Below are 21347 nucleotides of genomic sequence, written 5' to 3'. Positions count from 1 at the left end.
GGATGGTTTTCTGCTTGGATTTAAAGACACAAACGACACACCACAGGGCATGTAAGGAGACGTAGGCGGGCTCTGACTGGACGCTGGATGAAAATGACCATTTTGAACTGGGCGCTGATTTCCTCGGGTTAAATGCTTCACCTTACAATATGAAGCGCCTGGTTGTGATTTGCAGCTATATAAATATAATACAGCTGAATAAATGTCCACAGAACAGGTTGTACACTGACACACACAGTGACATGAATAAAAAAGCGTTACATTTCGTTTCAAACAGGACTGCAGCAGAGACATGCATTAATCAGCTCAATCCTGCAGAATGAGAGGATGCCTGAGCAATGGAGAAGAAATGTACTGGTACTGACTGTCAAGAACAGCGATGAGCAGAGCAGAGAAACATGTGAAGGTGGAGCAGGACATGTACGAGGTGTGAGCAATGCTCCCTCAAATTCTTCTTGTCTGAGCGAACACACAAACTCCCTGAGCGGACACTTGGACCACTGTGAGCAACAGCAGACGTGTGCGCTGTGGTCACGCCAGCATCCAAGTTAGATGGTTTATTAAAATAATCAAATTACAGCATTTACATTTATGTTAGACTACTTTTAATTAACTGCTTTAGCCCACTGACAATGAAAATTAAAAAAAATCTTGTTCATGACCTGTAGCATGTTAACACTATTGGAAGGAAAAATAACCTGAAATCCAATAAAGCTCTGACTTGTATTCTGAGTCTGTGGTCTGGGAGAGAGTCTGTAACTCTCTGTCTGCAAAATACAGTAAATAATGACCAATGTTGGGCAATTAACTATATAGTTACTTCTTCAAAAAAGTAACTGAGTTATGCAAACAACAAAGTTTTTTGCAGCTGTTTATCTAAAAATGCAGCCAAGGCGTTTTTTAAATAAACATTTCAAACTATTTACAGAACAATCAGCTGTTCTGCATCAAATCTGATGCCACACAAATTATTTGTGCTGCTCCAAAAAATAATTTCTGTCCACTATGAGATGAAGGAGAACAACAGCCTGATACCTGCAGGCCTGACAGCAGCAGATGTATCACTGCTGTAACACCTGTAACATTCAGCAGTCGCCTCATTGTTCTGACACACACAACAAAACTATTGACTACACTACACACTAACTACACACTAACTACACACTAACTACACACTAACTACACAAGATTTGTGCTAAACGTCGCAAATCTCTCACATCTCAAAACTCCGCCTTCACTCCTAAAACTTCCCCCTTCCTAAACAACTAAATGCCATTTTGCCATATCATGTTTTGATTGGTCCACATGGTACATTTTTCCACCAATAGGAAAGGCTGGGGGGTTTTTTGGTGTTGTTTTTGCTCACAGGCTTTCGAGCGTTTTCCTTATAAAACGCCGTTTTTACCGTTTCTTCCCGCAGTAAATATAAACAACGACAGTATTCAGGAAGGAAACCAAACATTGCAGATATTTTTATCATAACTCTGGTTTTACGTGGCCGATCAACACAATTTAAAAACTGGTATAAAGTCCACACTGTTTCCGTCAGTTGTTCCGTCTGTCCTGCTCACATCTCCAATGGTTGTACACGTTGTCATTAACGTGGCTTCACTCCACATCAGCCGCTTTGCTCGCTAAAACACCGGTGTCGGTGCATAAGGACGCTGTCATAGCCTGTCAACGACGTTGATTAGCTGCGTTTATAGAATGTGAATCGCATCGTTGGCTGGACTATGGGATAAGGTGGCATCGTTCTGATCCCATACGGGAGCAGCCAGTCACTCACTGACTAACACTGCAAAACAGAATTGTTAAAGTATTTAATGTATTTGTGCTGCAACCACAGGATGTTCAAAAAGGAAACAGTTTTAAGACCTCTGAAACGTGGTTTTTGTCACTCCTGCACTGATCTGTGAACATGGAGACATCAGCTGGTTTCCGGCTCCTGGCTGTGCTGCTCTTGGCTGCAACCAGCTTCTCTCAGGCTCAGACTGTGGAGAAGTACTTCAAGGTTGGTGACACTGTGGTCCTCAACCCTCAGCCGGTCTCTGAACCGATCTACAGCATCGTGTGGAAATACGATAAAAACCTGCTGGCTGACTGGGAGAAAGACCAGATTGATCTGACATATTACAGCAAGTTTAAAGTCCGAACCAATCTGAACACTGACACGGGAGTGTTGGAGATCAGGGACATGACTTTGGCGGACAATGCAGTGTATTCAGTGGAGATCAACAACCAGGTTCAGAGTCGGGTTCATCAGACTGTGGAGATCGAAGATGTGCCCGAGCCTGAGGTGGCAGCGAAGTCGCTGTCGTGTTGCTCAGACTCAGAGAGATGTAAACTGGTGTGTGAGGGAGACGTTAACAAAGCCGGGCCTGTCGAGTACTTCTGGAAGAAGGATGAAGGAGAGGGAAAAGTCTGGAAGGAACACCACGGAGCTCATCAATGATGAGGAAACACAGCGTGTGGAAACTTTGTCCTGCAGAATAAAGAATCTGTTTAGTGAGAAAGACAGCAAACCTCTCCACAATCCATTCTTCCAAACATCTGTCTTTTCATCGGTACCATCGCATCGACGGTCAGTAACGATGAAGAACGTGAAGCCGCCGTGACTTTAGAGGCTGTGATCATCTCTGTGATGGTCGCCGTGGTCTTTGGTCTGTGAATGTGAAAAATGATGATGCAGTTTAAAGCAAAGTGTTAGTTAAAGAAAGTGAACCGCTCACAAAGGCCCACATTACAGGTGGAGTTTAGGTGCTGTGATCTCTTTTTCATCATTACTCAGTTTGGTCATTTGTTTTTTCTGCACCTTTGATGTTTTCATTTCCTGTTTTTGTCAGTTTTCCGTAATTTGTGTTCGTAGCGCCCAGTTAGTTTCGCCCCGTCAGCTCTGTGGTTTTATACCACTGACACTTCATCTCTGTCCCTGTTTATATTTTCTGTGAAGTGCCTTCAGGGTTCAATATTTTCAATATTTTCCATGATTTTTTATTTCTTTGAACTTTGTATTAAAAACTCAGCTTTTAAACGTGATTCCTGCCTCAGTGTTGTTTCTTCCTGCGACTGTTAGACAGATCATGTTTACAATTATTCATCTGTAACCGGACATGGAGACAAAAATATGCTGAGACAGATCAGACACAGTTTACAGATGTACCTGTGACATCAGTGACCAAGAACAGCTTTGTGATGGATCCACCTTATTTCAACAATTTAATGATCGTTTCCTGTTTTTAAAATAATTGTTCAGTAAACCTTTAATGTCCTGCTGGGCTATAAGAGCCTCGTAAATACTTAATGAGATTTACAGGAAAACTCTGATGTTCCCAGTGTGAGCATTTCCAATTTGATTTAACATCAGCCTTCAGTGATAGAAGTGAAGGCTATCAGTGATATTCAAAGCAGGCTCGTTACTTTTGGTTTGCATGATTTGAGGGAGTTTCAGCTCCCATTTCATGTCACTGCTCCTGTTCATGTATTAATCACCAGGTAAACAGAGGCTAAACTGTGTCGGGGTTAAAGTGGCCCGGTGTTTTTAATTATTGGAATTTAACGACTGCAGGCGTCCATAAGTTGCGAATGCGATACTTCAGCATCCAGCCCTGCAGAAGAGCAGCGAGCATAAAGGGAGTAACGTTTTTTAAACACACATGTTTGTCTCACAGGGAGAGACAAGAGAGAGAGCAAACTTCACTCAGAGATGGAGAAAGATAAGAACGACGGGACAGGAGAGGAAGAAGAGTTAAAGCGAAGGACTGCTCATATAAAGCTCATATGTAAATCCTCATGTTTTGTTTGTACACGTGACAGTATTTTTTTCTTTTTCTGAAACATGCAGATCAAACTGAGGTAGAGCAGCTGTGTTATTTAAAGCTTACATAAAAATCCTCTGCAGGATGAACAGGTTAGTTTGCTGCACTGTGGTAGACGCCCATTTTAATCTCTGGCTGTACCCACTTTCCTGTTTAGAGGTAAAGTCAGGAAAACAAGATATTTTTTATAATCCTTTTTTCTCTCTCCTCATGTTCTACTTAACCGATTCATGCTGAGCACCTTTATTAGAATTAAAATTTAGACTGAAATAAAAATTGTATCTCTATCTCTGGGTGGCTGTGGCTCAGGTGGTCGTGCAGATCAGCTACTGATTGGAAGGTTGGTGGTTCAATCCTTGGCTTCCCCAGTCTGCATGCCAAATATCCTTGGGCAAGATACTAACCCCAAGTTGCCCTCCGATGTGTTCATCAGAGTGTGAATGTAGATTAGAAGTGCTTGTATGAATGGGTGAATGAGGCATGTTGTATAGAGCGCTTTGAGAACTCCAGGAGAGTAGAAAAGCGCTGTATAAGAATCAGTCCATTTACCATCTCTTAATATTATTTTATTATTATAATTAGTAGTTAACAGTTAGCTTTGCACAAAGATAGATGGTAGAAACGTCCAAAGAGCTACTTTTTACTTTAAGTACATTTCAGAGCCTGTACTTTTTAACTACTCGAGTAAAGAAGTTTAATCAGTACTTCAACTTTTGCTGGAGAATGTATTAATGGTATTATCTATACTTCTACTTAGATACAGGATGTCTGTGCTTTTGCCACGTCTGACTGATAGATGAGTTACTGTTAATAGTCACAGTAACTGTTTCACATGGAAGTGAGAAAATGCAGCAGCTTTTCAAGACTTCAGCGAGTTTTATCAGTAAAAGCAAACATGTTATAAGAGAGATTTCCTCGTGTTGGTCGGCGTAAGTTTGTTTCATCTTTCCATATTTGGCCGAATGAAACAACTTTAGTTTCAGCCGAACTGGAACAAATAAAACTCTGAAATAAACTAAATATCACCTGTTAGATTTCACTTGAGTGATTCTGAGAGCGCGCTGTCCTCAGGGTCCCCCCCCCTGACTGTCTCTGCATTATTGGAATCATTTTCACACCATGGATTGGACGTTTGTGTAATAGCATGTTGTACCACATGATAAAGCAGTGAGTCGGTGTAAGGAGAGGACATCCTGATCACCGGGACAGCAAACGAGTGAACTTCAGAGAAGCTTTGAGTGATGGAGACAGCTGCTAAAGGAGAGGAGGAAGTGACGACGAACTTGATGATGAAACTTTGTCTCGACCAGAAACATCAAACCCGAGTTAAAGTTGACGCCTGCACTCTGCTGACAGCTCCAGGAAAGCTGCTGAGCGGGTGTTGCTCAGAATAATCCTCTGGCTCTGAAACAATAATGAACAGCGACCAGCAGCAGCTGCCTGGCTGGTGATCAGACTCAGTTATATCTAATGTACATGTGTAAATATGACAGCTGGAGCTTTGGCTACCACGTCATAGATATGTAATGTTTTCTATCTTTATTTGGAATTTAAAGCAAAAACATTAATTAATTAGACATGAAGTTCTTCCAGTCCTTTGTTTTTTTGCGGCTAACTTACTTTTAAAACACCTTGTTGATAAACTTCTGGAGAGTTTGGAGTTTGTTTTTCTGAGTAGACTGAGTTTTGTTATCATTTGTTTCTATGATTATTCTAGATTAACAGTAATATTCATATGTATCCATATGCCATCATACACACATATCTAACTGATTATTGGGAGTTCTCTAACAGAGAGTATTGTGTTTAGACTTCTTGCATCTCATCATATCTCATCATTAAGTCGATGTCTTTGGTTCTGTGCTCTGCTGTTTAGTCACGTCCTGTTGTGCTTTACTCTTTGTTGTTGTCTGTTCAGGAGTTTGTTCACTTTTAGATTCACTTTAATTAAAACTTCGTTGTGTTTACTTTGTCTGCTCGCTGCATTTGGGTCATTTTGGCAAAACTGTGGGAGGAACATCCTGGAATCAGCAAAGACTGAGACTGCGCTCACTGAAGGAAACCACAGGCTGTACGGAAGAGGAAAAGGGTTTGAGACCTCTGACACGTGGTTTGCTGTCACTCCTGCACTGATCTGTGAACATGAAGCTCTCGGCTGGTTTCTGGCTCCTGGCTGTGCTGCTCTTGGCTGCATCCAGCTTCTCTCAGGATCAGATTGTAAAGAAGTACTTTGAGGATGGCGACACGCTTCAGCTCAGCCCTCAGCCGGTTTCTGAAAAGATCACCAGCATCGTGTGGTATTGTGATGAATACCTGCTGGCTGAGTGGGTGAAAGACTTGATTGAGCTGAGAGATCACATCTCGTTTAAAGGCCGAACCACTCTGAACACTGACGCAGGAGTGTTGGAGATCAGGAACATGACTGCAGCGGACACTGGACTGTATTCAGTGGAGATCAACAACCAGGTCCAGAGTCGGGTTCATCAGGCTGTGAGGATTAAAGCACCGCCTCGGCCTGAGGTGAGTGTGACGCCGCTGTTGTGTAACTCAAACTCAAAGAGCTGCACACTGAGCTGTGACGGAGACGTCAGCGCTGCTGGGCCTGTCGAGTATTCCTGGAAGATCGGAGACGGAGAGTGGAAGCAGTCAGGAACGAACATGGAGATCATCAATAATGAGGAAACACAGCGTGTTACGAATTTCATCTGCAGGATGAAGAACCCAGTGAGTGCGAGAGACAGCAAACCTCTCCCTAACCCACTCTTCCAAATGCCTCGCTTTCCATCTTCATCATCAGCGATGACGGTCAGTGACGATACAGAGAGTGAACCGCTAACAAAGGCCCAGATCACAAATGGAGTTTAGGCGCTGTGACCTCTGGGGTCGCGGGGGTCTTTGTGGTGGTCGTCCACCTGCTGAGGCAGAAACGAGAGATGCTCCACGTCTGTAAATGCAGTAAAAGTGATGATGATGATGCAGTTTAAACTCAAGTATCTGCTTTGATTTCCTGATGACGATTAAAGCCTGTCTGCTCTCCTTAAACCAAAGTTGATGTTTGTTAGCTTGTAAAACGTTTCTGCTTTATTTCCACACTAATGATTATCATGGTCGGCCATGTTTGTAGTTTTTCTTTAAATCATTTCTTGTCCTTTTTAGAGTTTTTGTATCTCCTTTGTCTGCACTTGTCATTGATATATTAGTTCCTCTTTCATCATTACTCATTATGGTGATTTGTTTGTTCTGCACCTTTGATGTTTTCACTTCCTGTTTTTGTCAGTTTTCCGTCCTTCGTGTTCGTAGCGCCGAGTTAGTTTCGCCCCCTCAGGTCTGTGGTTTTATACGTCTGACTTTCTTGTGTCAGACTGTTTTTTCATCTCTGTCTTTATTTATATTTTCTGTGAAGTGCCTTCAGGGTTCAATATTTTCCATGATTTGTTATTTCTTTGAACTTTGCATTTAAAACTCACCTTTTAAAAATGATTCTTGCCTGAAGTGTCCTTTCTTCCAGAGACTGTTATAGAGATCGTGTTTGGAAAGTAATTATTCATCTGTAACCTGTCATGGAGACAAAAATATGGTGAGAGATCAGACAAAGTGTACAGATGTACCTGTGACATCAGTGACCAAGATAACAACAGCCTCATCTCAGTTTAATAAAAAAATGTTTTTCCAGCAATTTAATGATCATTTCACGTTTTTAAAATAAATGTCCAGCAAACCTTTAATGTCCTGACGGGCTATAAAAGCCTATTTTTTTTTTATTTTTAATCTCTTTAATAGAAGATTTAATTATTTCTGACTTTACTGGATAAAAATATTTAATGAGATTTACACAAAAACTCTGGATTGTGTGAGCATTTCCAATTTAAATGTCTGTGAAGGTTCTCAGTCATCCAGCTTCTTCAGTTCTAAGGTCAAATGGTGGAGAGTCCCAGATTTAAACCCAGTGGGAGTATCCCCCCACAAAGGGACAAAAGGACCCCCTGATGATCCTCTAATTAAATTCCAATTTAAAGTTTTATCAGTGACCGTAAACATGTTAGAAGAGAGATTTCCTCACGTTAGTCAGCTACATTTGAGATATTTCAGCTGTAAATATTTGAACGAATGAAACGACTTCAGTCTCAGCCAAACTGGAACAAATAAAACCCTGAAGTAAACTAAACATCACCTGCTTCACCTCAGTGAATCATGTCCTGTGTTTACCTCCACTGAGAGGTGAGGGTCAGTGCGCTGGGAGCCGGCTGTTCACAGAGGGTCTTGTGAGCTCTGACCACCGGTCAGCTGATCGCTGGTTGTTAGGCTGACGGGACCTGACATCTCGGAAACATCAGAGCACTTTTGCAGCTCTGTCTTGACAAGCTGACCAGATGTTTGATGATTACACCACCAGACTCTCGCCTAAGCAAACCTTAAAAGTGTATTTGAGCGTGACTGAACACATGATTCTTGGTGTTTTCTCTGTTTTCTTTGTCTCATTGTACGGTTTTGACCTTACAATATAAAGATCCTTGAGGCAACTGTTGTTGTGATTTGGCGATATATAAATAAAATGAACTGAACTGAATTGAGTATTTGGTGACCCAGAAATGGACAGTTTCAAAATTTTCTTGCAGTTTTGGGTGTTTTGCTCCGTCACAGACAGTTATGATTTCATTCTAAATACACTCCTGCTGCTCCGAGTCCTTCGCATCTGTCTATTACCTGGGATCAATCTGTCTTAATATGCTGTGCAGGATAAACTATCAGATGGTAATAACCTGTAGCCACGAACCATGAAATATTAGTGAAATAATTAAATATAACAAATACTATTTGTATTAATTGATTACAGGTTTATGGAATTGATTACTTATATATGAAATTAAATATTATTATTATTAAATATATGATTGAATATTTGACTCCTATTTTAATTATTTATTGAGACCTGTAATTCATTTTTTTAATAATGCATTTACTTTGATTTTGGCACTCTTTGCACTCCATAGACCTGCTAGCTAGATTAAGTAATATTAAATCTCAAAGTAAGTTAAAAAAAATAACGTGATGCAAGTGGGAGTTGTGTTTTTCTGTGCTGGATCACAGTTACCTGAGTTAGTGGATGATCCAGCCTGCAGTGATTCATTAGTTTCTTTTTCACACTCCTTTATTAGTTTTGTAAATCTTTTCATGTCTTTTTAGCTGTGACAGTAGCAGGCAAGCTTTGTGTCACAAGTTGTGTTAAATGTGTGTACAAGACATAAATATGGACTAAAAAGGATGATTCCTGTGGACTACAGCACAGTTCAGCTTGTAAAACGTGGACACCTCAAGACTCGATTCCTCTGACATATTACAGCAAGTTTAAAGGATGAACCACTCTGAACACTGACACAGGAGTGTTGGAGATCAGGAACATGACTGCAGCGGACACTGGACTGTATTCACTGGAGATCAACAACCAGGTCCAGAGTCGGGTATATCAGATTGTGGAGATCGAAGCAGTGCCCCAGCCTGGGGTGAAAGTGACGCCGCTGTTGTGTAATTCAACCTCAGAGAGCTGTAAACTGGTGTGTGAGGGAGTCATTAACAAAGCCGGGCCTGTCGAGTACTTCTGGAAGAAGGATGACGGAGAGTGGGATCAGTCAGGAAAGAAGATGGAGATCCTGAATAATGTAATTAACCAGTGGTTATACATGTATGGGTGGTTAGCACTGTTGCCTCACAGCAAGAAGGTCCTGAGTTCAAGTCCTCCACCAGGCCAGGGTCTTTCTATGTGGAGTTTGCATGTTCTCCCCGTGTTTGCGTGGGTTCTCTCCGGGTACTCCAGACACGCATGCAGTTAGCAGAAACTGTGTGTGAGTGGCTGTCTGTGTCTATGCTCCCTGCGAACCTGGAAAGGATAAACAGCTGGACGTATAATGTGTTTCTTAAGTACATTGTAGACCTGGGAACAGATTTGCTCATGAACTGGTTTTTATTTAGGAGCGTCCTCTCTTCCTGGCTTAAAAAACAGGAACAGGGTGCAGGACCTCTGACGCTGCTGTTACTTCTGCACTGATCTGTGAACATGGAGACATCAGCTTAACCAGCTTCTCTCAGTCTGTAAAGAAGTGCTTTAAGGTTGGCGACACTGTGGTCCTCAAACCTCTCAGTATCTCTGGACTGACCACCAGCATCTGTCTGTGTATCTGGCCTGCTGCCTGCTCCGAGGACAGGAATAAAATATTTTATGAGATGAGATGAGATAGCCTTTATTTGTCAGTTGCAGGTCTTTTGCCGACCGTACATACAATACACAAACATCACATTGGGGAGACAGGTCAGGCTAGGTAGCGAGGAAAAAAACATTGAAATGTGTAACACAAAAGGATAATACAGGAATGCACAGATATCAACACACTATAGCACAATAAACACAGACAGCAACATGGGAAAGAGTTCCAGTGTGTACATCTGATCTGGGACCGCTGCAATCTTTCGACTGCGCCTCCAGCTGACCCGATGTCCACATCAGAGGGGAGGTAAGCGTTGGAGGTGGCGTTGGATCCGGGGTAGGGAGGGTGATGCGTCAGTGAGTGCTTATCAGTATCAGTATATGTATGTGTGTGCGTGTCCAGAGTTCAGCTGAGACAGTGTCCTTCGCCTTGCCAGGCTAAGTAAACAGTCTTCCAGCCAACCCAGGTGGCCTTGCATGGAATGGGAAGGAACAGACTAAACACAGTCGTTATCAGGGTGTTGTTGTTCAGCTCCGGCCTTGCAGCTGGCACCGAGAGAGGGTATCCGCATGAAGTGATGGTATGTTTTACTTTAGTGCAAACAACTCATATGAATTTCAAAGCAGTTCTACAGTCCAACACTGGTCTCTCAATCTCCCGTTGGAGAGCCGCGAGCTTCGCCATACTTGCGTTCTGTGATGTTGTCATTTCTTGTGCTCAAGGAGCCGATTCTGAGAACTCACGGCAGTGTGCCTCCCCGAGATGTCATCCAATTTTGCGCCCAGAGATATTATTCCGAGCGAGCCCTTCCGAGATGTATCCAGTCTGCAGTCAGAGGTCTTGTTCTGAGTATTCACAGCAGCCGTAGCCTCTCCAAGATCTTATCCGTGCTGACTCAATGAGCCCATTTTGAGAAACTCACGCCTCTCCCATCGTTCCAATCCCAGCGGGCAGCCTTGTGGGGGTTTGAACAGCCGGTTCCGCTTCCTTAATTCTTCGATAAGTCAGGGCCAAGCCAGCTCCGATCAGCCAGAACCCTGTTACCATGGTTCCGAATAGGTAGATATCTTCAGCACTCAGGCTCACCCGAGCCCAAACTTCTCGTTGAGAAAGGGTGTCAATTGCATTTAGGGACCAGTTGATCCAATCCATAATTCCTCTTTTAGGTTTTAGAGAACAGACTGTGAGAGAATATTCCAGGGAAAATACAAAAAAACCACGAGACTAGACAAGGACATAAGCAGGGAAGATAAGGGAGAGGAGAAAAAGTGCGTCCGCCTCCTCCGAGAGCCAAAGAAGGAAAAAAAATTAGACTTTTGTTCAAACGCCTGGTTAACTCCAGCAGGTCTTCAAGGTTACTGACAACTTATTCTGAAACCGTGAACACTGCTTCATGCCAAACATCTCTGGATCGAATCTGGAAGTTGTTATCTGAACACAACTCGACCAAGAGCTGATCTAATAACTCCTGCTGTGTTTGTTTGAACAGCCCCCAGGATTGGGATTTCCTGGAGTTTAAAAACACTGTAGTACCTAAGAGCCAAAAGTCACACCCCACCACAAACATACTGATGTAAAGGAACATGCAACAAACACCAAATTACCTTCTATCCACTTTTACAACCAGTAGAACTTAATCTGGTTTGTGTATTCGGGATTGGCACCAGACAGGAACATTTACAGCGGGGCAGTCAGCTTACTCAGTCTACTTCTTCATATAATCACAGACACTATATTCATGTCCTCATGTGTGTTATGCACTGGGCTGACTTCCTTGTCACAACTGTTTTCATGATCATGCTTACCACAAAAGAAAACCACAAAGATTAGAGAAAAGAAGCTTTAAGACTGCTGCAAAGACTCACTTCTGCACTGATCTGTGAACATGGAGACGTCGGCTGGTTTCTGGCTCCTGGCTGTGCTGCTCTTAGCTGCAACCAGCTTCTCTCAGGATCAGACTGTGGAGTACTTCAAGGTTGGTGACACACTTCAGCTCAGCCCTCAGCCGGTCTCTGAACAGATCTACAGCGTCGTGTGGAAATTCGACAAGAATCTGCTGGCTGAGTGGGTGCAAGACTCGATTCCTCTGACATATTACAGCAAGTTTATTGGCAGAACCACTCTGAACACTGACACGGGAGTGTTGGAGATCAGGAACATGACTGTAGCGGACACTGGAGTGTATTCAGTGGAGATCAACAACCAGGTCCAGAGTCGGGTTTATAAGATAGTGGTGGTCGAAGCAGTGCCTCAGCCTGAGGTGAGTGTGACGCCGCTGTTGTGTAACTCAACCTCAGAGAGCTGCACACTGAGCTGTGACGGAGACGTCAGCGCTGCTGGGCCTGTCGAGTATTCCTGGAGGATCGGAGACGGAGAGTGGAAGCAGTCAGGAACGAACATGGAGATCATCAATACAGGGAGTGCAGAATTATTAGGCAAGTTGTATTTTTGAGGAATAATTTTATTATTGAACAACAACCATGTTCTCAATGAACCCAAAAAACTCATTAATATCAAAGCTGAATGTTTTTGGAAGTAGTTTTTAGTTTGTTTTTAGTTTTAGCTATTTTAGGGGGATATCTGTGTGTGCAGGTGACTATTACTGTGCATAATTATTAGGCAACTTAACAAAAAACAAATATATACCCATTTCAATTATTTATTTTTACCAGTGAAACCAATATAACATCTCCACATTCACAAATATACATTTCTGACATTCAAAAACAAAACAAAAACAAATCAGCGACCAATATAGCCACCTTTCTTTGCAAGGACACTCAAAAGCCTGCCATCCATGGATTCTGTCAGTGTTTTGATCTGTTCACCATCAACATTGCGTGCAGCAGCAACCACAGCCTCCCAGACACTGTTCAGAGAGGTGTACTGTTTTCCCTCCTTGTAAATCTCACATTTGATGATGGACCACAGGTTCTCAATGGGGTTCAGATCAGGTGAACAAGGAGGCCATGTCATTAGTTTTTCTTCTTTTATACCCTTTCTTGCCAGCCACGCTGTGGAGTACTTGGACGCGTGTGATGGAGCATTGTCCTGCATGAAAATCATGTTTTTCTTGAAGGATGCAGACTTCTTCCTGTACCACTGCTTGAAGAAGGTGTCTTCCAGAAACTGGCAGTAGGACTGGGAGTTGAGCTTGACTCCATCCTCAACCCGAAAAGGCCCCACAAGCTCATCTTTGATGATACCAGCCCAAACCAGTACTCCACCTCCACCTTGCTGGCGTCTGAGTCGGACTGGAGCTCTCTGCCCTTTACCAATCCAGCCACGGGCCCATCCATCTGGCCCATCAAGACTCACTCTCATTTCATCAGTCCATAAAACCTTAGAAAAACCAGTCTTGAGATATTTCTTGGCCCAGTCTTGACGTTTCAGCTTGTGTGTCTTGTTCAGTGGTGGTCGTCTTTCAGCCTTTCTTACCTTGGCCATGTCTCTGAGTATTGCACACCTTGTGCTTTTGGGCACTCCAGTGATGTTGCAGCTCTGAAATATGGCCAAACTGGTGGCAAGTGGCATCTTGGCAGCTGCACGCTTGACTTTTCTCAGTTCATGGGCAGTTATTTTGCGCCTTGGTTTTTCCACACGCTTCTTGCGACCCTGTTGACTATTTTGAATGAAACGCTTGATTGTTCGATGATCACGCTTCAGAAGCTTTGCAATTTTGAGACTGCTGCATCCCTCTGCAAGATATCTCACTATTTTTGACTTTTCTGAGCCTGTCAAGTCCTTCTTTTGACCCATTTTGCCAAAGGAAAGGACGTTGCCTAATAATTATGCACACCTGATATAGGGTGTTGATGTCATTAGACCACACCCCTTCTCATTACAGCGATGCACATCACCTAATATGCTTAATTGGTAGTAGGCTTTCGAGCCTATACAGCTTGGAGTAAGACAACATGCATGAAGAGGATGAAGTGGACAAAATACTCATTTGCCTAATAATTCTGCACTCCCTGTAATGAGGAAACACAGCGTGTCCCAACTTTCTCCTGCAGGATGAAGAATCGACTGAGTGAGAGAGACAGCAAACCTCTCTTTAATCCACTCTTCCAGATAAAACCTGCAGACTGTGGACACTGGATTATAGTTTTAGGTGCTGTGATGAGATCTCTGGCGATCGTGGCGCTCTTTGTTGCCGTCGTCTACTTTTTGTGCCAGAAACTGCTCTCTGTCTGTGTCTGTAAACACAGAAAAGGTCATAATGATGCAGTTTAATGTTGACCATCACCTTTGGTTTCCTGGTGAAGACTAAAGCACAGTTCACATTTATTTGCTCATAAAACTGTTCTGCTTATTTTCTATATAGTAATGATAATCACCAGGCTGTCATGGCCATGGTCTGCCATGTTTGTAGTTTTCTCTGTTCTTGTGCCTTTTACAGTATTTGTATTTGTCTGTTTCCCCTCTTTCAATCAGTAAGTATTAAAAGCTGAGTTTGTTCATCGTCTCTGCCTCCAGCGTCTTTGCTTCATCAAACAGAATCAAGTTTGATAAAAAAAAAAATAGATCATTGAAGAGAAATGCTTTGTGATGCAGTCTAACATCATTATGGCTTTTTAAAAATTTGACTAAAGCAACACCTGGAAACATTTGCACCCAGTCTTTTTCCTCCAATCAGAAACAAGATTGAATGATAACGCTCACACTGCACATGCTCAGTGAGACCTGCCACATTTATTTAAAAAAGTGCAAAACTAGATTTTTAAGCTCCATTTTTCTTCTTAAGTTCTTGAACTTCTTCAGGAGGATCCTGAGGTGTTCGAGGTGACAAAGCTGTGACTTCTGTCTCCACCACTGCTCAGACTTCCTAATGTGGGTCTTTAAAGCGGGGCTGTTATCTCATGGCGGTCAGTCAAGGCTCTGATATCAGCCTTCAGTGGTTCAGAGGGATTATAAAAAGGTTTTTGGGACTTCCCCTTCACAAATGTTTTCATGATGAGGCTCACCGCACATCTACTGAAGGAAACCACAGGAAGCACTGAAGAGAAAAAGATACCTGTTGATCTGTTTCCGACCCTCACCTGTAGTCATGAGCTCTGGGTGATGATGGATACAAGCAGGGGTGAGCCTCCTGGTGGCTTGTTTGTAGTTTCAAAGCTGTTGTGGTTCTGGGTCCTGTTTTTGAGTTTTGTATCTTGTAAATAATTAATCGTTTGTTGTGTTTAGACTTCTCGGTGTTTTTCATGTTTCCTGTTTTATTTTGAAAGTGTCTTGTCTCTTCTGTATTACGTCCAGTTTCCGTTTTCTCGTTTGATAAAATTTGTTCCTGCTGTGTTCATGAGGAGGGTCCGTCATCATCCCAGTTCCTCCCAGTTTAGGTTTTCTGTTTTAGTTCTGTCTTGCAGGGGGAAGAGCTGCCTGTGAGCCTTCTTGCATTTTTAAAGCAGATTCAGCAGCAGAAACACAAGTGTGTGTGTGTGTGTGTGTTATTGAGAAGCTTCTCTGGGAAATCCTGTAACCAGCTGAGCGGCTCAGGGTCACAAACACGCAAACAGAAAGACGGGCTGTTTAACAGCATGATCAGATTCATGTTGTCAGTTATGTGCACAATAATCTATTCAGACACGCTGTGTCCACAAAACTGAGGCTATAAACATTAAAATAACTAAAAGTTCAGGACTGTGTAAACATCTCCAGCTATTGCTCACTTCTTAGCATCTTGCTGTTTTTCAGTTTAGATTCAGCAGGCTGCAGCACAAGCATCTGATGCCTCTTAACAGATGGTTTACTTAAATGTATTATATTATATCAGCTCGTCATTTATCTGTGAAACAGTTTAAACTGCATGAAACCTGTTGTACAAATAAAGTTTGATTCGTCTCTTTTGCTTAGAGCGACCTACTTAGAAACACCACCATGCACAGTACCAACGAAAACATATTTCAGAGTTCAAACCCATTTAAAGCCACACATACTGACCAAGACCTTTAAAACTGAACCCTAAAGTAACCCTGAAGACTTTCAGCTCCTTTGCAGATTATTCCAGGAAAGAGTGGCTGCACATTTAACTTTATCTGTTTATCTATGTAGCTGTGTGAGGGAGGCAGGATTAGGACCCGATTAGCAGGACGTGGGCTCAAAGCAGCCACAGGACTGCAGGACTACAAAGACCTACAGCACAAAGGCTCCTGACATGTGTCATCACACAACACCATGCACAGCTGTGTGCACTCTTTATATTTCAGCTTGGATGGCTAATATTAGATTGTTCAATTATAAACTACATTTAGTGTTCAGTAAAATGTGGAAAAAGACGCGTACAGACACAGCTTTAAAAAAACACCACCTGAAAACCCTCCAAAATATGACGTATTAGAATAGACAGGTATGTTATAAGATACTCACTGCAAAGTAGCTTACAGGAGAATGCTACCAGCAGCTGTGATGCTGCATGCTGTGCATGTATGTGAGATAGAAAGTACTTACATAGAAAACACAGACAGAAAACGGGTGTGAATGAGGCACGTTGGGCAAAGCGCTACGAGTGCTCAGAGTAGAAAAGCCAACCATATACTATCTACTTCTGTGTAATATCATCTAATACCACAGGGTGGCGCTGTGAGCCAGTGTTGGAAGAGGACAGCAAACGGTCTGAAAGTGCTGAAGTCCCAGATGAGACCAAGTTTTCACTGCTGGAAAACAACAAGTGATGATGAAGTTTGTCCAGACTGGAAAGCTCAAAGTCCCGTTACTGCTGATGTTGAGGGGAGCAAACATGCACTTGATTACTGAAGCCAGTCCACAGGTTTTAAAGCCAATTATGTGGTACTGGGCTGTGGGAGCCACTTATTTGTCCACACACAGTATGTAAAAGCCCGTTTATTTCCCAAATCCACCATGAAGAAGTTATACCAGCCAGAGGGCAGTGAGTCATGATGCCGTCACGTCTCACACAACATAAAAGGTGGACTTTGCTTCTTGGTCTTTAATTTTTTCAATTCAATTCAATTCAATTTTATTTATATAGCGCCAAATCACAACAAAAGTCGCCTCAAGGCGCTTCATAGATACAGAGAAAAACCCAACAATCATATGACCCCCTATGAGCAAGCACTTTGGCGACAGTGGGAAGGAAAAACTCCCTTTTAACAGGAAGAAACCTCCGGCTGAACCAGGCTCAGGGAGGGGCGGGGCCATCTGCTGCGACCGGTTGGGGTGAGAGAAGGAAGACAGGATAAAAGACATGCTGTGGAAGAGAGACAGAGGTTAATAACAGATATGATTCAATGCAGAGAGGTCTATTAATACATAGTGAGTGAGAAAGGTGACTGGAAAGGAAAAACTCAATGCATCATGGGAATCCCCCGGCAGCCTACGTCTATTGCAGCATAACTAAGGGAGGATTCAGGGTCACCTGGTCCAGCCCTAACTATATGCTTTAGCAAAAAGGAAAGTTTGAAGCCTAATCTTGAAAGTAGAGATAGTGTCTGTCTCCCGAATCCAAACTGGAAGCTGGTTCCACAGAAGAGGGGCCTGAAAACTGAAGGCTCTGCCTCCCATTCTACTTTTAAATACTCTACGAACAACAAGTAGGCCTGCAGAGCGAGAGCGAAGTGCTCTAATAGGGTGATATGGTACTACAAGGTCATTACGATAAGATGGGGCCTGATTATTTAAGACCTTGTATGTGAGGAGCAGGATTTTGAATTCAATTCTGGACTTAACAGGAAGCCAATGAAGGGAAGCCAAAACAGGAGAAATCTGCTCTCTCTTTCTAGTCCCTGTCAGGACTCTTGCTGCAGCATTTTGGATTAGCTGAAGGCTTTTCAGTGAGTTTTTAGGACATCCTGATAATAATGAATTACAGTCGTCCAGCCTGGAAGTAATAAATGCATGAACTAGTTTTTCAGCGTCACTCTGAGACAGGATATTTCTAACTTTAGAGATGTTGCACAAATGGAAGAAAGCAGTCTTACATATTTGTTTAATATGTGCATTGAAGGACATGTCCTGGTCAAAAATGAAAAATTGTCTTTAAAGTGAAGCCAGCTTGCTTTATAATGAAGCCTCTGCCACTGTGACTGATCAGCATCACCCAAGCTGTGGGCTGGAGGATCTCGATCTGTCATCAGAGGGACATCTAGACTCTGCAGTGAGCCTGCGTGTGTGTTTGAACAGTGGAAGAACGTGCATGCTCCACAGAAAGGTCGGCAGGAAGTTTGAACAGCGACCCTTCCTCCTGTAAGGTAACAGTGCTGTGCACAGCAGCTCTGCATCTCAGCCCAAACACTGCACCTTCTTATATCTTACTGAGGCCACCGCACTAACTGTTTCTGGTAAATCACTGCCATGCAGTGGTGAAAACCCGAGTACAAGTGTGCAAACTCAGTTAGCTCCTTTTGCGTGTTGAATTGTCTTCCTGAGTGAAAATGTTTACGTTTTTCTTGCTAAGGTTGTTGCATGCTGCAGTGTCAGTGAGGCTCAGTGTGAGGGGGTGCTTGGCCAGGAAGCTTGAGGCAGAGGTGAGAAGTTTTGCTGCGCATCAAAGTTTCCCTGAAGCAGAAACAAAATGACTATTTGAATTGGGGGTTTGACTTCTTTCCAGTTTTCGTGACAGGTCTCACCACACTCACTGAAGGGAAACACAGCAGTGCAGAGAGTGGTTCAAGCCCTTGCATGCATCTGTCACTTCAGTGCTGATTGGTGGACATGCTGTTAGCTGCACTGAACTCTTCTGGAGCCCAGATTTTTCTCTCATACTCCAAGGTTGGTGGCACACTGGTCCTCAGTCCTGCCTGGGCCTACGGTAAAAACCTGCTGGCTGAGTGGGTGAAAGGCTCGATTCCTCTGAGATATTAAAGCAGATTTAAAGGCCGCTCAGACCTGAACACGACCACCGGGGTGTTGGAAATCCACAACATGACTGCAGCGGATACTGGAGTGTATTCAGTGGAGATCAGCAACCAGGTCCAGTGTTGGGTTTATCAGACTGTGGAGATCAAAGATGTGCCCCAGCCTGAGGTGAGCGTGCAGCCGCCAGCGTGTCGCGTGAACTCAGAGGACTGAGCTGTGATGGAGACACTGATCAAAATGGGCCTGTTGAGTACTTCTGGAAGAAGGATGATGGAGAGTGGGAGCAGTCAGGAAAGAAGACGGAGATCCTCAGTAATGAAGAAACAGCGTGTGAAAACTTTCTCCTGCAGGATGAAGAACCTGGTGAGTGAGAGCGACAGCGAGCCCATCGATAATCCACTCTACCAGGAGAAAACCCCCGACTGTGGACTCTGTGTCACACTTTCAGGTGCTGTGATGAGATCCTTGGCGATCCTGGCTCCGTGTTGGGCGGCTGTGTGTTTGTGGACAAAACGAAAGACTCTTTGTAAATGCAGAAACACACACAGCTGAAGCTGAACCACCGCCTTAATTTCTGGTGTAGATAAAAGTGAATATTTTGCTTTTTAAAGCAAAATAGTTATCAGATAAAGTCTGTTTGCTGTGGTTGTTTCTACAAGCCTGGGTTTCTGTTGTAACAGCTTGGTGTGGCTTCATCGAGGAGTCAGCTGTTATACACAGAGTGTCCTCTCCTGCAGCAGCAGTGTCCACAGAGAGAGAACAGCTCCACTCTAGAGTTTTATTTGTGTGGCCCAGATCACACATACAGGTTCAAACAGCTTCACTGGCAAAACACAGTATTTAAAACAATGAAAAACAATTTAGAAACAATTTCAAACAAATAAAAACCAGAAATGTTTGCAAAATATAAAGATGCATACAGACGCAGAAGAACAGAAAGGAAGCAAACCTGGCGCTGCTCTCACTGCAGACTGCAGCTTAGTTACAGCTCTGCATCCTCCAAGTACGAGTCTGTTGTGTTTGTCAGAATTTATTTGAATTAAAACTGAAAAACAAAACAGAGAAGTACCAAATAACTGTGATACAAAGCAGAAAAAATAATATGATTGAGTCAAAATTTGAAAATGCTGCAATGATTCAGTGAAATGTACAAACGCAGAAGTGCAGCACATAAGGTGAACGAGTTTGTACAACTCTAACAAGCTTGAAACTGAATCTTTGTTGTGAGCAGCTCTGTCAGCTCTGTCAGCATCCTCGGGATGACGTCTCCAGGCTTCTTCTTTGTTCTGGTCCCTGTCAGGATGATCCCACACTGCTTCAGTCACGCTGAGGTCGGCTCTGTGGAGGCCCTTCCATGACTGATGGGGTCCTGCGGTGTGTTATTATATCCACGTGTGCTTTCACTGCACTGAAGTGTGTTTGCTGGAACAGGAAGTTGCTGGTATTGTATGGCGGATCGAAATATGTTGGAACTTTCTGTGTTAATAATTCATATCTCCAACAGCCATACTGACTATAATCTGAGCCAAACACGTCAGATGTGGATTCATCTCTCCGTCAGACCTGTTCCTCTGATCTTCGGTTGACAGCCGTCCTTCACTGAGACGTTTCTGATGAGGCTTCAGTGAACAGCAGACGATCAGCTGAAGGTCCAGATCCTCTCATCACCAACGATGATGACACCGCCTACAGAGATGAGATCCAGCGGCTGTCAGATTGGTGTAACTACAATAACGTCACCCTAAACACCAAGAAAACCAAGGAAGTGGTCATGGACTTCTGCAGAACAAGAACCGATCCCCCTCCCCTCTCCATGAAAGGTGACTATGTGGAGAGGGTGTCCTCCTCTAAGTTCTTCGGCACCCACATATCTGAGGACCGATCTTGGTCCACAAACACATGAGCCCTGGTGAAGAAAGCCCAGCAGCGCCTCCATTTCCTGAGATGGAACAGGCTGCAGACTGACCTCCTGTCCTTCTGCCATGCCACTATCGAGAGCGTGCTGGTGCACGCCATCCCTGTGTGGTACGCTGGTTGCACAACAGCTGACAAGAAGAGACTACAGAGGGTCATCAGAAGTGCAGAGAAGCTGATCGGCTGTCCACTCCCCTCACTGGACTTAATTATTTATTTATTATATTATATAACTGCCCTTGTATGCAGCCTCACAATGTTTCTGTTTCAGTGTTTCTTACATATACACCATGTGTATAGTTCACTCACATATATGTTTTCTCTTCTTTACTTTTGCACCTTTGTGGTCCAGCTACCCAATTTTGCTCTAAGTCTCTCAGGTCCTGTGTCAGGTCTTTGCTGGATGCTTTCCTCTTTCTTAAAGACGTGACCTTCACTGCTCATCTGCTGTAGAAAGTTTTTAGACCTCACACTTCTTCTTTTGTCCAGTTTCCTCAGATTTTTTAACAACGTGGTGCACACCTTTGTAAATGTGTGTTGGTGCAAAAGTGTTATTTTATCTCAAAGTGTGTTATCTTTGGCTCAAGACTTTTGCACAGCACTC

General features: G+C 43.3%; 2 protein-coding genes and 2 pseudogenes across 2 annotated transcripts; all 4 read left to right on the top strand.

Moving 5' to 3' along the window:
• The first annotated feature begins 1918 nt into the window (after positions 1-1918).
• LOC146375389 (lymphocyte function-associated antigen 3-like) lies at positions 1919-2615 on the top strand (annotated as a pseudogene).
• A 3334-nt stretch (positions 2616-5949) lies between these two features.
• On the top strand, positions 5950-8497 carry LOC146375388 (T-lymphocyte surface antigen Ly-9-like). The gene has a single exon (XM_084949003.1). The coding sequence runs from the start codon at positions 5958-5960 to the stop codon at positions 6678-6680; it is 723 nt and encodes a 240-aa protein (XP_084805129.1). The 5' UTR covers positions 5950-5957; the 3' UTR covers positions 6681-8497.
• A 3403-nt stretch (positions 8498-11900) lies between these two features.
• Positions 11901-14251, top strand: LOC146375387 (SLAM family member 9-like). The gene is made up of 2 exons (XM_084948914.1): positions 11901-12437; positions 14000-14251. The coding sequence occupies exons 1-2, from the start codon at positions 11901-11903 to the stop codon at positions 14249-14251; spliced, it is 789 nt and encodes a 262-aa protein (XP_084805040.1).
• Positions 14252-18685: 4434 nt separating this feature from the next.
• Positions 18686-20732, top strand: LOC146375386 (uncharacterized; annotated as a pseudogene).
• Positions 20733-21347: the final 615 nt, after the last annotated feature.

This window comes from Perissodus microlepis, chromosome 13, assembly GCF_051167445.1.
Source record: "Perissodus microlepis isolate ML-2025 ecotype Zambia chromosome 13, ASM5116744v1, whole genome shotgun sequence".
Lineage (NCBI taxonomy): Eukaryota > Metazoa > Chordata > Actinopteri > Cichliformes > Cichlidae > Perissodus > Perissodus microlepis.
This window is presented reverse-complemented; position numbering and strand designations above follow the sequence as displayed.